Here is a 13,977-nt window from a genome sequence, read left to right as displayed (position 1 = left end):
TCCTTTTGTAAAAGTTGTTTTTATTAGAAAACAAAATGCAACAGAGCACTTAACCAAACACAGCACAATATCAGTACGGCTCAGTGCATGGTACAAATTCACCTTCGGAGGTTGCTCTGTAGGATTTAAAACATTCTCAGACCCGTATGTACAAAGCAATTTGGAACTTTCCAGAGACAAAACCATATAAAAATTAAAATGGCATTTTTTTCTCTAATACAACTCTCGAATGAAAAGTAACGCTGGTCTAGAAAGGGAGGAGAAAGGCAGAGAGAGAAAGATCTACATAAAGTAACATTACGTTGGCGAAAGACAAGTCCAGGTAGTTTCTCGTGCTAATGTTTTTTTCTTCTCTTTTTAATAATACGTGACAGACTACACGATCAAGTAAAACAAATGAATGAAGAAAGAAAGGCAGAGAAGAGCTGTGACGAGCTACGGGGACTCTGCCCTAGCACTCTGTGTCGTCCTCTCTCCTCTCTCCGTGCTCTGGCTCCTCCTGCGCTCTCTGTGTTTCCCATGGTCTTTCCCATTGCTGGGCTCTCGTGGCCGGTGGCTCCGCTCTTTGCTGCGGCTGCGTTTGTGTGAGCGCTGCTCGCCCTCCCCCCTCTCATGGCTGCGCTCTCTCTTCCTGCTCTTCTCCTTCTCCCCCACCTCGGCCCTGCTCTTGCTTCCGCTCTCTTCTTGGACTTCTCTCTTCTTGGACTTCTCCTTGTGTCTCCTTTCCCTGCTTCCGCTCCGACTGGAGCGCTTGGCCTTCCTCTCCTCCCTGTGCCCCCTCCTCTCATCCCGCTCTTCTTTGTGTCTCCTGTCCTCAGTCTCTCCCTTGCTCCTCTTGTCCTTGGACCTCTCCCTCCCTCTGTCGCTGCCCCTGTCTTTCCTCCTGCTCCTGTCGTTCTCCCCGCCGCCCTCCCTTTCTTTCTCCCTGTCTTTCCGCTCTCCCTTGCGTTCCCTGCTCCTGGACCGTCGCCTCTCCCTTTCTCCTCCCCTGTCCCTCTCTTTCTCCCCCCTCTCTCCTCTTTCCCTCTCTCTGTCCCCTCCTCTCCTGTCCCCGTCCTTACCCTCCCTCTCCTTCCTCTGGCGGTCACGTTCCCTTTCCAGCTCGCGGTCGAAGCTTGGGCCGTGGCGCTCTCGTTCGCGGTGGTGGCTCCTGCTCCTCGACCGTTTGGGGGACCTCCTGGGGCTCCTGACCAATAGAAACAAACCTAAATATCAGCCTCACGAACAGCAAAAACCCTCCCTCATTGACAGAGATGCGATCCACATAATACAGAATATTCTTCGGAATGGCTTTTATCCATTTCCTACCGGGAGCGTCTACGCCCTTCTGTCGCCCGTCCCTCCTCTGGCACAGGTTCTACCGGCTCCTCCACCTTCTCTGGAACCTTCCGGGGCCTTGCCTTCATCTGTGTGTCAATCATCTTCTGCACAGGCACCGGGATGCGTGGGAAGAGTGTGGAGAACCACTCCAGCTTGGTGAGGAACGACCGGACCATCTCACCGATGGTCATAACGCAGCCACCTCCGGCCTTCACATCCAGCTCCTGAGAACATAGAGAGGGGGAGGGGGTATTCAAAACGTTATTAACACACTCAGATGCAAAACAGAACTACAAAAGACATTGTATTCATTATCATATTTATTCAGCATATCTTCCTAGTCCCTTGTTTTTTTAACACTTGCCTCCATGACTCAATTAGAAATCAAATATAATTTGTGATGACCAAGTACTGAACCTTCACCTCTGATTTCATCTAGCTTAATATCCTCACATATCAATCCTCATCATGTGTTTGCTTTATAATTCAACTTAGTGCCTGATACTGACTATAGGAAATAATAGTATGGAAATGGAAAAATGGTTTCTCTCATTTAATCTGTCTGGCTGTCCTGAAAAGTCTGTACTTACACTGTGAGCTCTCTTACACAACGATATGTTAGCAAAATAACTGAAAACACCCTGGGTTGCATCTCAATAGTCTAAAGTGGCTTCCTCTCCTCATCGTTTCCTCCATCTGCACTACCATTAAAAGAGGAAGTAAAGATGGGGGTGAAACAAGGAGAGGAAGCGACTTTAAACAATTGAGATGGATCCGTAGGCAGGCAAAAAAATAAGGGTTATTAAGGAACGTTTTTTGCTTCCTCCTTCCTAGTTCTCTCGACAGTCCAGGGAGACGCTGGCCACAGTGCAAGTACAGAGTGGAGGCATGTAGGTAGGTATGTGCACAGCAACTACAGAGAGACCAGGTCTGAATGGGTAGAGAACAGCCGTTTTGCACTCACACACGCAAACCAACAGTGCTGAGAGATACATTATCCAATTCACCTGCTGCACAAGGGGCATCTAAAGAAGAGAACATGGGAATTAGCCAGTTGGGTAAGATGTCAGAGGATGTCAGGTTAAAATATTGCATCAGAACAAGAAAGTAGGCCTGGTTGCACAGTCTGACAAACAATATCCAGCCAATTGAAGTTTTGAATGCACAAAGAGGATACAGTGCATTCGGAAAGTATTTGTTACGTTACAGCCTTATTTTAAAATGGAATACATATTTTCCCCCCCTTATCAATCTACACACAATTCCCCATAATGACAAAGTGAAAAAGGCTTTTATACAAAAAAATAAAATACAGAAATACCTTAGTTACATAAGTACTCGGGCCCTTTGCTACGAGACTCTAAATTGAGCTCAGTTGCATCCTGTTTCCAATGATCATCCTTGAGATGCTTCATCAACTTGGTTAGAGTCCACCTGTGGTAAATTCAATTTATTGGACATGATTTGGAAAGGCACACACCTGTCTATATAAGGTCCCACAGTTGACAGTGCATGCCAGAGAAAAAACCAAGCCATGAGGTCAAAGGAATTGTCCGTAGAGCTCTGAGACATATTTGTGTTGAGGCACAAATCTGGCAAAGGGCACCAAAAACAATTCTGCAGCATTGAAGGTCCCCAAGAACACAGTGGCCTCCATCATTCTTAAATGGAAGTTTAGAACCACCAAGACTCTTCCTAGAGCTGGCCATGCAGCCAAACTGACCAATAGAGGGAAAAGGTCCTTAGTCAGGGAGGTGAGCAAGAACCTGATGGTCACTCTGACAGAGCTCCAGAGTTTCTATGTGGAGATGGGAGAACCTTCCAGAAGGACAACCATCTCCGTAACACTCCACCAATCAGGCCTTTATGGTAATGGCCAGACGGAAGCCACTCCTCAGTAAAAGGCATGACAGCCCGCTTGGAGTTTGCCAAAAGGCACATAAATAATTCTCAGACCATGAAAAACAAGATTCTTTGGTCTGATGAAACCAAGATTGAAGTCTTTGGCCTGAATGCCAAGCGTCACATCTGGAGGAAACCTGGCACCATCCCTACGGTGACGCATGGTGGTGGCAGCATCATGCTGTGGAGATGTTTTTCAGTGGCAGAGACTGGGAGACTAGTCAGGATCGAGGGAAAGATGAACAGAGCAAAATACAGAGAGATCTTTGATGAAAACTGCACAAGAGCGCTCAAGACCTCAGACTGGGGCGAAGGTTCACCTTCCATCAGGACAACGACCCTAAGCACACAGCCAAGACAACATAGGAGTGGCTTCGGGACAAGTCTCTGAATGTCCTTGAGTGGCCCAGCCAGAGCCCGGACTTGAACCCGATCAAACATCTCAGGAGAGACCTGAAAATAGCTGTGCAGCAACCCTCCCCATCTAACCTGACAGAGCTTGAGAGGATCTGCAGAGAAGAATGGGAGAAACTCCCCAAATACGTGTGCCAAGCTTGTAACGTCATACCCAAGAAGTAATCGCTTCCAAAGGTGCTTCAACAAAGTACTGAGTAAAGGGTCTGAATACTTATGTAAATGTCATATTACAAATTAGCAAAAAATGTTTAAAAAAATCTGTTTTTGCTTTGTCATTATGGGGTATTATGTGTTGATTGATGAGGGGGGGGGAAACAATGTAATCAATTTTAGAATAAGGCTGTAACGTAACAAAACGTGGAAAAAGTCAAGGGGTCTGAATACTTTCCGAATGCACTGTACATCCACTACAAAGTTCTCCTCAGAAAATTGTTCAATTGTATTAAAGGAGCTACACATAGGATGTTTTTGCATTGTAATTTCAGAAAATGTCCTTAACATATCTGGCGCTAATAGAGGAATGATAGTAATACTGTGAAAAACTTACCCACCAGTGTTGTGATTGGATGTTATATTGATATGGATGCCTATTGATTTCTCCCACCGGAGTGGCATCTGTTGTCAAACTGGGAAAGCTGGTCTGACTTTGTGGCTGTGTTATCTAGTGGAAATGGCTGTCATTTCCCATTTCGATTTTTTCAAACACTCTTTGCTCAATTTCAGTTTATGTGAGAAAACAAGCACTGAAGAGTGTAGGGAATCGTTGTACCATCTAAATCACTGTGAAATGCATTTTCAATATATATATATATTATTTTTTTTACAGTTGTTTGAAGCTGGTGGACCAAAAGTGAAAGTAACTTGTTTTGGACCACCAACTTCAAACAGCTGTAAAAACAATATTTGTTACTATTAAAATATATTTCACAGTGATATAAATGGCACAATGCTTACCTACACTATTCAGTGCTTGTTTTCTCAAATAAACTGAAACTGAAGAAACACTGCAGAAATTTTGCAACCAGGAAATGGCAGTCATTTCCACTAGATAACACAGCCAAAGTCAGAACAGCTTTCCCATTTTGACAACAGATGCCACTCCTGGCGGGAGAAATCAATAGGTGAATATCCAATCACAACACTGGTGGGTAAGTAATACTGTGAAAGACTATCATTCCACTATTAGTGTCAGATATGTTAAGGACATTTTTTTAAATTACAATGCAAAAATTCCCCAAAGGTTCCTATGTGTAGCACCTTTAAGTGGGAGGGTGTCAGAGAAAAGAAAACAAAGCAATGGATTTATTTATTATTATTTTCAAATAAAATGTGTTAATTAGAATAAATAAAAATCTGAGCCTGGGAGAAAGAACGTTACACATTTCAGTGTAAAATGTCATATTGTGCAAATTAGATTTTATTAATTGAGTTTGTGCAACAAGTCCTGATTGCATCTGGGCAAACACAAAGGGCATGCCTTTAGTTAACATAATTTGACTGTATGGTTCAACTCTACGTCAAATATACTTACCCTGACAAAAACAGGCAGCAGAGCAGAGTGAATGACCTAACTACTCAACTTTGCGCGGGGGGAGGGGGACTGGGGACAATTAAGCCAAATGAAGGCAAAGGTGAAAAATCAGCTCTGAGCATCACAACGAGGAGAGAACTGAGAGCCAACAGTTTGGATCATGCCAGACTTGTTAGTGAAAGGTAGAGAAACATGAAAGTATTACCCGTGTGGACATACCTCCTCATCATCCAGGAAACCATCATACCAGTCCACCAGGTCTGCAGGAGGCTGAGTGTATCTAGAGGAAACGCACACATAACACACTATGAGCATCCCATTGAATAACACATGAAGACGTCTGACTTCCGCCTGCAACTTGACGCCGATGTTAACTATTTGAAGATAGATACTTTTTTTTACATTTTTGTCATTTTGCAGACACTCGTATCCAGAGCGACTTACAGGAGCAATTAGGGTTAAGAGCTTTGCTCAAGGACACAGGCAGATTCCCCCCCCCCCCACCTAGTCTTCTCTGTGATTCGAACCATCAACTTTTCGGTTACTTAGCTGCTCGGCTACCTACCGTTGTCTGCGAACACATCTTATATAACACCTCTCTATTCCAGGAAAAGACATGTTGTTAATTCAACAACACATTAATAAAGAGCTGCCGGAACAAAATGGTATCATTTAGGCATGCAACTAAACACTGCAACATGGCTGCTGAGCATTTCACAAAGAGGTTGCAACCCATCAGAACAGGGTGAGTGAAATGTATTTATAGCCAAATAAAAACAAGTCCAATAGGTTCTATCCTTTGTGCAAACATTTGCCTTTTACAAAATGTAAGAGTCATACCTTATGTACATGAAACCAAGTGCTCTGATGTAGGGCGAGTCGTTGTGAGTGATCAGTCCCATCACCTGCTTGCGGGTCATCTTGAGGGTAAACAGCTTATACAACAGGCAGAAGGCCGTGGACACAATGCCGCCAGTCCCGACTCCACGTACCTGAGAATAACAGAGGTTCATGTGTCAGACGTTTTGATTTTTGGGACCAGTGTTCCTAACATATATCTAAAGTGGACCTCTATGTTTTGGGGGGAGAATTATTATCGTTTTTCAACACGGTCCTACTCCACAGCTAAGTTAAGTGTGTTGCTTGCGTTTGTCATCTATCAACTACTGACTTTTGATGCGTGTATGCATGTATGCATGTGTGTCTGCATGCATGTATGTATACCTAACTAAGATACTCTGGATAAGAGTGTCTGCTAAATGACTATAATGTAAAAATGTAAACGTATGTGATGCACTTATTGAACACAATTTGGTAGAGAATAGCTTCTCTGGTCAGGATGTAACTTACATTGATTCTATTGACAGATAAAGCCATTAAATCAGACATAAGTCAGAGAGTGACTGTTACCCCCATCATCTGGGACAGAGAAACAGGGGAAGGCAAAAGGCACGTACTTTCTAACTTACCCCTCCGCACATTCCAGTCTGTCCAGCAGTCTTCCTGCTGCCTTTCTCCCAGGGCTCAACATGAGTCACCTACAAAAACATTTTTTTTTTAACAAGGTGATCCCATGATGCTAAAATCAATGCATGTGAATCACATTCAGGTTGCAGAAGTCTGTTGTTTACCTCTGGCTGAACGCTGGGCACATCAGGAAGACGCCTTTGCAGCCCTTTACTTTCCAATCACATCATAATCATTTCACAAATGCTAAATATACACTTACTGTACATTATTTTTAACAGGCTTTATCACAGTTGCAGCCGACAGAATGTTTCAGTTACAACACGTTTCTGTCGGCTTTCTTTCGTTATACACAGGTGTTCGGATGCCTATTGCCATTCTAGAGTGTCTAATGCTATTTCCTGATGTGCCCAGCGTTCAGCCAGAGGTAAACAACAGACTTCGGCACCCCGATTGGCTGAACACGATATGCAACATCTGGGACTAGCATTCCTAGGCATTAGCCATAGTGGAAAATAGTGTTTCATAAAAGTACACACATTGCCCTTTTTTTAACTGCCTTCTCGCCATTAAATCGCGACATGGCGGAAATCGACGCTTTTGCAGCCTGAACGTACAATCCGGTCCACGGGGGATACAATGCCTTTCGACGGTAAATTAAACGACTCAATATCGCCATTTGCCGGCCTTTGGGTTAGTTCGGAGCATGCTGGATAGCTAATTAGCACAGGTGATCTATTAATAGGCTAACATAACACTAGAGTTTACCTGACTGGCTAGCCAATTAACTAGCCAGCTACCGTTAGCTAGCTACAGTAACGTTAATTCCAACACAATTTCAATTATCAGCAGTCCACTTAGCAAATTAGCTACAGACCGTACAGGAAAACCTAAGAGAGGTGTAATAGTTAACTTAGCTAGCTAACGTCGCAACCCACTCAAATGAGCAAACGGGACAGAAAATAGGGCCGGGTTAGCGGTAGCTAGCACGCTAGCGAAGTTAGTTAGCTAACAAACACGTTAGGAAGCATTTGAGATGATACTGCCCAATTATAATATGAAAAACAGCGGAAAAAGCTAGCTACCTGCCACTGAATAATTTAGCCAGTTAAGTTAGCAATTTACCTATACGTTCAAACCGCTACCTAAGGTAGCTAACCAACTTTAGCTAGCATCGGTCTGGTTACCTTGAAATATATTTCATCCACCACCTCATGGTAGGTTTTCAGTTCATAGAGCTGAACCTTGAAATATGGAGATGAGAGCACGTTGGTGAGGACCATAGGGTTCAAGTTCATAGTCTTTTCGTTGCCCCAGAGAGGCAAGTTGTTGCCATGTTTTCCAGGGTTAGGGCCAATCTTGTTCACAGCCTGTCCTTGTTGCTGATTCCCGGCTACAGTGTTGTTGGCCATAATGCGAGGATCCCAGGCTGTCGATCCACAAATGCGGGAAATTTGCCGCTATCTGCTAACGCTAGCTAGCTTACACAATCGATGCTTCTGACTATAACGCCATTAAAGCGGGTTTTGAAACCGTCAATAGTTGCGGTAAACTATGTTCTACAATAACCTAGCACCAGATTATGGCCCACAAAACCCTACTTTGTAGATCTGTCTGGCTAGCTGAGTTTCTTCGGCAACAGTAGGACAAGATGGCACGCACGTAACTGCCGCTGCCGGGAGAAGACCGGAAAAGGCAACGAACACCGTTCGTCCAATGAGTGACTTTCGTGAATGGGTACCAAAGTACAGTAACTGTATCGAGGAATTCAAGATCTTTGGCTCACTGCATTCACTGATTGGTGAGCATGCAATGATAGTTGTTTTGAATAATTGACTGTAATTTATCATAGTAATACATTTCATTATGTTTTTCTCCTGTTCTGTGTGTTTGGGGTAGAGGAGGAGACGTTGAATAGGTCATCAATCAATCAAATGTATTAATAAAGCTCTTTTGACATCCGCCATGTCACAAAGTGCTGTACAGAAACCCAGCCTAAAACCCCAAACAGCAAGCAGTGCAGATGTAGAAGCCCGGTGGCTAGGAAAAACTCCCTTGAAAGGCAGGAACCTAGGAAGAAACCTAGAGAGGAACCAGCCTCTGAGGGGTGGTCAGTCCTCTTCTGGCTGTGCCGAGTGGATAGATGACCAGCAGGGTCAAACAATAATGTGGATGTGGATGTAGAGGGTGCAACAGGTCAGCACCTCAGGAGTAAATGTCAGTTAGCTTTTCATAGCCGATCATTCAGAGTTAGAGACAGCAGGTGCTGTCTTTGAAAACAAAAGGTCCGGGACAAGGGAGCACGTCCGGTGAACAGATCAGGGTTCCATATCCGCAGGCAGAACAGTTGAAACTGGAGCAGCAGCACGGCCGGGTGGACTGGGGACAGCAATGAGTATAGCCAGGTTGTCCTGAGGCATGGTCCTAGGTCTCAGGTCCTCAGAGAGAAGAGAGAAAGAAAGAGAATTAAAGGGAGCATACTTAAATTCACACAGGACACTGGATAAGACAAGAGAAATACTCCAGATATAACAGACTGACCCTAGCCCCCTGACACAAATTATTGCAGTATAAATACTGGAGGCTGAGACAGGAGGGGTCGGGAGACACTGTGGCCCCGTCCGACGATACCACTGGACAGGGCCAACCAGGCAGGATATATCCCCACCCACTTTGCCAAAGCACAGCCCCAACACCACTAGAGGGATATCTTCAAACCACCAACTTACTACCCTGAGACAAGGCCGAGTATAGCCCACGAAGATCTCCCCCACGGCACGAACCCGAGGGGGGCGCCAACCCAGACAGCAAGATCACGTCAGTGACTCAACCCACTCAAGTGACGCACCCCTCCTAGGGACGGCATGGAAGAGCACCAGTAAGCCAGTGACTCAGCCCCCGTAATAGGGTTAGAGGCAGAGAATCCCAGTGGAGAGGGGAACCGGCCAGGCAGAGAGAGCAAGGGCGATTCATCGCTCCAGTGCCTTTCAATTCACCTTCACACCCCTGGGCCAGACTACACTCAATCATAGGACCTACTGAAGAGATGAGTCTTCAATAAAGACTTAAAGGTCGAGACCGAGTCTGAGTCTCTCACATGGAAAGGCAGACCATTACATAAAAATAGAGCTCTATAGGAGAAAGTCCTGCCTCCAGCTGCTTGCTTAGAAATTCTAAGGACATTAAGGAGGCCTGCATCTTGTGATCGTAGCGTACGTGTAGGTATGTACGGCAGGACCAAATCAGAAATATAGGTAGGAGCAAGCCCATGTAATGCTGTGTAGGTTAGCAGTAACACCTTTAAATCAGCCCTAGCCTTAACAGGAAGCCAGTGTAGAGAGGCTATCACTGGAGTAGGTCATATTCTCATCGTCTCCTCCTCGGCCCAGATACTGGTTCAATGTTGGGGTAGCTACTGTGTCTTTCATAATTTGCATACATTCAGTCCTAGCTGTGTACACAAGTAATCTGTCAAACTTTGATTTATGCCTACTACTCTTCCTCCATTTGAAAACATCCACCCCTTCCAAAAGCACAATGACCCTAAGCACACAGCCAAGACATTGCAGGAGTGGCTTCGGGACAAATCTCTGAATGTCCTTGAGTGGTCCAGCCAGAACCCGCACTTTAACCCAATCGAACACCTCTGGAGAGACCTGAAAACTACAGCTTCTATCATGACGTCTGGGCCCTTATTACACAGAAGGTAGGGTTGCTGGTTCATTCCCCCTTAATCACTGCAGTATTCTCTGACAATCCAGTCATGCAAGTCCCTTCTCCGACATATTCTAAAGGTGGGTTGAAAGACAGTTCTTCACTGCATGTATCCATTCCTCCCCTCCTTGCTATAATATATAGGCCTTTTCACGCTGCAAAAATCAGCATCACATTTACAATCTATTGTAGCAGCTCTGTGTTCCAGGAACGTTCCCTCCCTGCCAGTGATAGTATATAGCCACGGTAGCCAGCCATCTGTCCTCTGGTACTTTGTAAGTATCTCACCCAGAGGCAGGACTGCCAGACTGGCGGTGACGAGCAGGCCTGAGCGCTTTCTCAACCCCCACATGAGCCTGTGTTGAGTACTACTGACAGCAGTTATGTAACAGCTCTCTGAGCCAGCATGGATTCACTGTTTAAATATCACTAGCCGCTTTTGAAGCATCCATCCATCAATATTCCCATCCCATGGGACTAGGATATCTATTGTATCGAAAACAAGAAACACGTTTTCACCATGACAACATACATACTACATTTGGGTTTTGTAGCTGCCGGGAAGGAAAAGTAGGCTACAGTTTAGCAGGGGATAGGGAAAAAAATCCAAATCTATTGAGCGAGAGCTGTTGTTTCTTAAATAAATGTAATTGTTTTATTACTTTACAGAACAACACAGCATGTGTGTTTGTTATTTCTATACTGTATCCCAATTCACAATCTTCCAACATTTAGGACATTGAACAATGTGGGACCTGCACTTGCAACATCAGTCTACAGAAATAACCGTAAAAACAACAAACAAAGTAGGATATCAACATAATAAAGGTACATACAGTACGATAAGGGTATGAATTGGACAAACAAGAAAGTCATTAAAAGTGACGGGCTGCCCCCAGGTGGTGAAGGTAGGAAACAATATCTCCACCCTGCTGATCCTCAACACTGGGGCCCCACAAGGGTGCGTTCTCAACCCTCTCCTGTACTCCCTGTTCACCCATGACTGCGTGGCCATGCACGCCTCCAACTCAATCATCAAGTTTGCAGACGATACTACAGTGGTAGGCCTGATTACCAACAACGACGAGACGGCCTACAGGGAGGAGGTGAGGGCCCTCGGAGTGTGGTGTCAGGAAAATAACCTCTCACTCAACGTCAACAAAACAAAGTAGATGATTGTGGACTTCAGGAAACAGCAGAGGGAGCAGCCCCCTATCCACATCGACAGCACAGTAGTGGAGAAGGTGGAAAGTTTTAAGTTCCTCGGCGGACAAACTGAAATGGTCCACCCACACAGACAGCGTGGTGAAGAAGACGCAACAGTGCCTCTTCAACCTCAGGAGGCTGAAGAAATTTGTCTTGTCACCTAAAACACTCACAAACTTTTACAGATGCACAATCGAGAGCATCCTGTCTGGCTGTATCACAGCCTGGTATGGCAACTGAAACGCCCTCAACTGCAAGGCTCTCCAGAGGGTAACACAGTCTGCACAACGCATCACCGGGGGCAAACTACCTGCCCTTCAGGACACCTACAGCACCCAATGTCACAGGAAGGCCAAAAAGATCATCAAGGACAACAACCACCCGATCCACTGCCTGTTCACCCAGCCATCACTAACAGAGTGGCTGCTGCCAACATACAGACTCAAATCTCTGCCCACTTAAATAAAAGGACTTAATGAAGGTATCACTAGTCACTTTAAATAGCGGTACTTGAATAATGTTTACATATCCTACATTACTCATCTCATATGTATATACTGTATTCTATACAATCTACTGCATCTTGCCTAAGCCGTGCGGGCATTTCTCATCCATATATTTATATGTACATATTCTTATTCATCCCTTTACATTTGTGTGTATAAGGTAGTTGTTATGAATGTGTTAGATTACTTGTTAGATATTACTGCATTGTCAGAACTAGAAGCACAAGCATTTCGCTACACTCGCATTAACATCTGCTAACCATGTGTAGGAGACCAATAACATCTGCTAACCATGTGTAGGAGACCAATAACATCTGCTAACCATGTGTAGGAGACCAATAACATCTGCTAACCATGTGTAGGAGACCAATAACATCTGCTAACCATGTGTAGGAGACCAATAACATCTGCTAACCATGTGTAGGAGACCAATAACATCTGCTAACCATGTGTAGGAGACCAATAACATCTGCTAACCATGTGTAGGAGACCAATAACATCTGCTAACCATGTGTAGGAGACCAATAACATCTGCTAACCATGTGTAGGAGACCAATAACATCTGCTAACCATGTGTAGGAGACCAATAACATCTGCTAACCATGTGTAGGAGACCAATAACATCTGCTAACCATGTGTAGGAGACCAATAACATCTGCTAACCATGTGTAGGAGACCAATAACATCTGCTAACCATGTGTAGGAGACCAATAACATCTGCTAACCATGTGTAGGAGACCAATAACATCTGCTAACCATGTGTAGGAGACCAATAACATTTGATTTGAAGAGCATTCTTTCTTTAATTTATTCATACCAGTAAAAACCGACAAATGCAGAGTATCAACATACACAATCACAAGAACTAGTCTGAATGTGAAGTTGAATGACGCAACACTTACATCATGGATATAACAAACTCCACAAACAGTATTTCAACAAAGCACTGAACAAGACAAACATTTATAGAAATGTCATGTTTGGCCTTGCAGATACTTGATGGTTGGCAGGACTCTTAACATCCTGGTTTGATCGCTGTACTTGACTGACTCCATCTTCCCTTGAGTGAAGCTGTACTTGCCCCACTTTCCACTTTCAAAACGCCAACCATGTTTACTGTCCCTAAATCAGTTTTCCCTCCTACTTACTAGGAGTTGTTGCTAGGAGTACCTGTTGTTGTATGAAAATAAGCTTTCTGAAAAAATGTACGTTTTCTGTCCAAGGAGGCTTCTCTCCCAATACAGTTTTGTATATCAAAGCAACACAGTGTGAACTGAACTGTCCGTTTTGGGATCATAGAGCATAGTACATTTACTGTATAACCATTTTTCCTGAGGATTTGAAACCATAACCCTAATCTATAGTTACAAGGACATCTTCTTCACCTCCATCTGATGTTGACACTCCTCCTCCTCCCTTCGCTTTCTCCTCCTTTCATTACTTCATCGTAAGGAGCCAAGCAGCAACCCCATCTGGCACTTATATCATTTCTCTGCTCATAGAATCTTAAAAATGTTCTTGCCTCTTGGGTCTCCATGTATAGCTAAACAGATATGTCAGTTCATCTTTGTTCATTTGACAGAATAGGGCACCTGTAGGTCGGTGACGTCAGGCAAGCTGTGTGTGTATAGTTCTTTAGTCAGTTTTAAGGTCCTTGTGGAAAATGAAACCAGCTCATTGCCACACTTTGTCGGTTAAAACACCTGTGTGAAACACTACACATTTTACACAGTGAACATATCAAGCAGCAACATACCAAACAATAAAACAGTAAATTACAAAATACCTCCCAGAGTAACCTAGAACCATTTGGAAGGACTAAAAAAACAACAAGCCCTTTTTGTTGTAAGAGCTGAGCTTTCTCCTACTTGTATAACAAGAAGTCTTCATTGAACAGAAGGCCTGCAGAATTGA

At 44.3% G+C, this 13,977-nt stretch overlaps 1 protein-coding gene across 2 annotated transcripts; it reads right to left on the bottom strand.

The window, feature by feature from the left end:
- Positions 1-8,568, bottom strand: LOC106569674 (pre-mRNA-splicing factor 38B). Of its 2 annotated transcripts, none has more exons than XM_014141239.2 (6): positions 7,882-8,568; positions 6,640-6,708; positions 6,011-6,162; positions 5,390-5,450; positions 1,309-1,544; positions 1-1,186 (listed from the first exon to the last, which is right to left on the bottom strand). In XM_014141239.2, exons 1-6 carry the CDS (start codon positions 8,047-8,049, stop codon positions 436-438), a joined length of 1,437 nt encoding a protein of 478 aa, XP_013996714.1. In that variant the 5' UTR covers positions 8,050-8,568; the 3' UTR covers positions 1-435. The 2 variants fall into 2 exon arrangements, with proteins under 2 accessions (XP_013996714.1, XP_013996713.1); XM_014141238.2 differs by having other exon boundaries at positions 7,825-8,563.
- Positions 8,569-13,977: the final 5,409 nt, after the last annotated feature.

The sequence above is a fragment of the Salmo salar genome, chromosome ssa14, assembly GCF_905237065.1.
Source record: "Salmo salar chromosome ssa14, Ssal_v3.1, whole genome shotgun sequence".
NCBI classification, from domain to species: domain Eukaryota; kingdom Metazoa; phylum Chordata; class Actinopteri; order Salmoniformes; family Salmonidae; genus Salmo; species Salmo salar.
The sequence above is the reverse complement of the archived record's forward strand: the minus strand, read 5'-3'. Positions and strand labels throughout refer to the sequence as shown.

What these genes read in the sequence shown, in the direction of transcription:
- LOC106569674 (XM_014141238.2), bottom strand. Translation starts at nt 8,049, where the DNA reads ATGGCCAACAACACTGTAGCCGGGAATCAGCAACAAGGACAGGCTGTG. An exon ending in TGGATGAAATATATTTCAAG is followed by an intron (nt 6,709 to 7,824) that starts GTAACCAGACCG and finishes ATGTTTTTGTAG; the next exon opens with GTGACTCATGTTGAGCCCTG. An exon ending in CTTGGTTTCATGTACATAAG is followed by an intron (nt 5,451 to 6,010) that starts GTATGACTCTTA and finishes CGTTTCCTCTAG; the next exon opens with ATACACTCAGCCTCCTGCAG.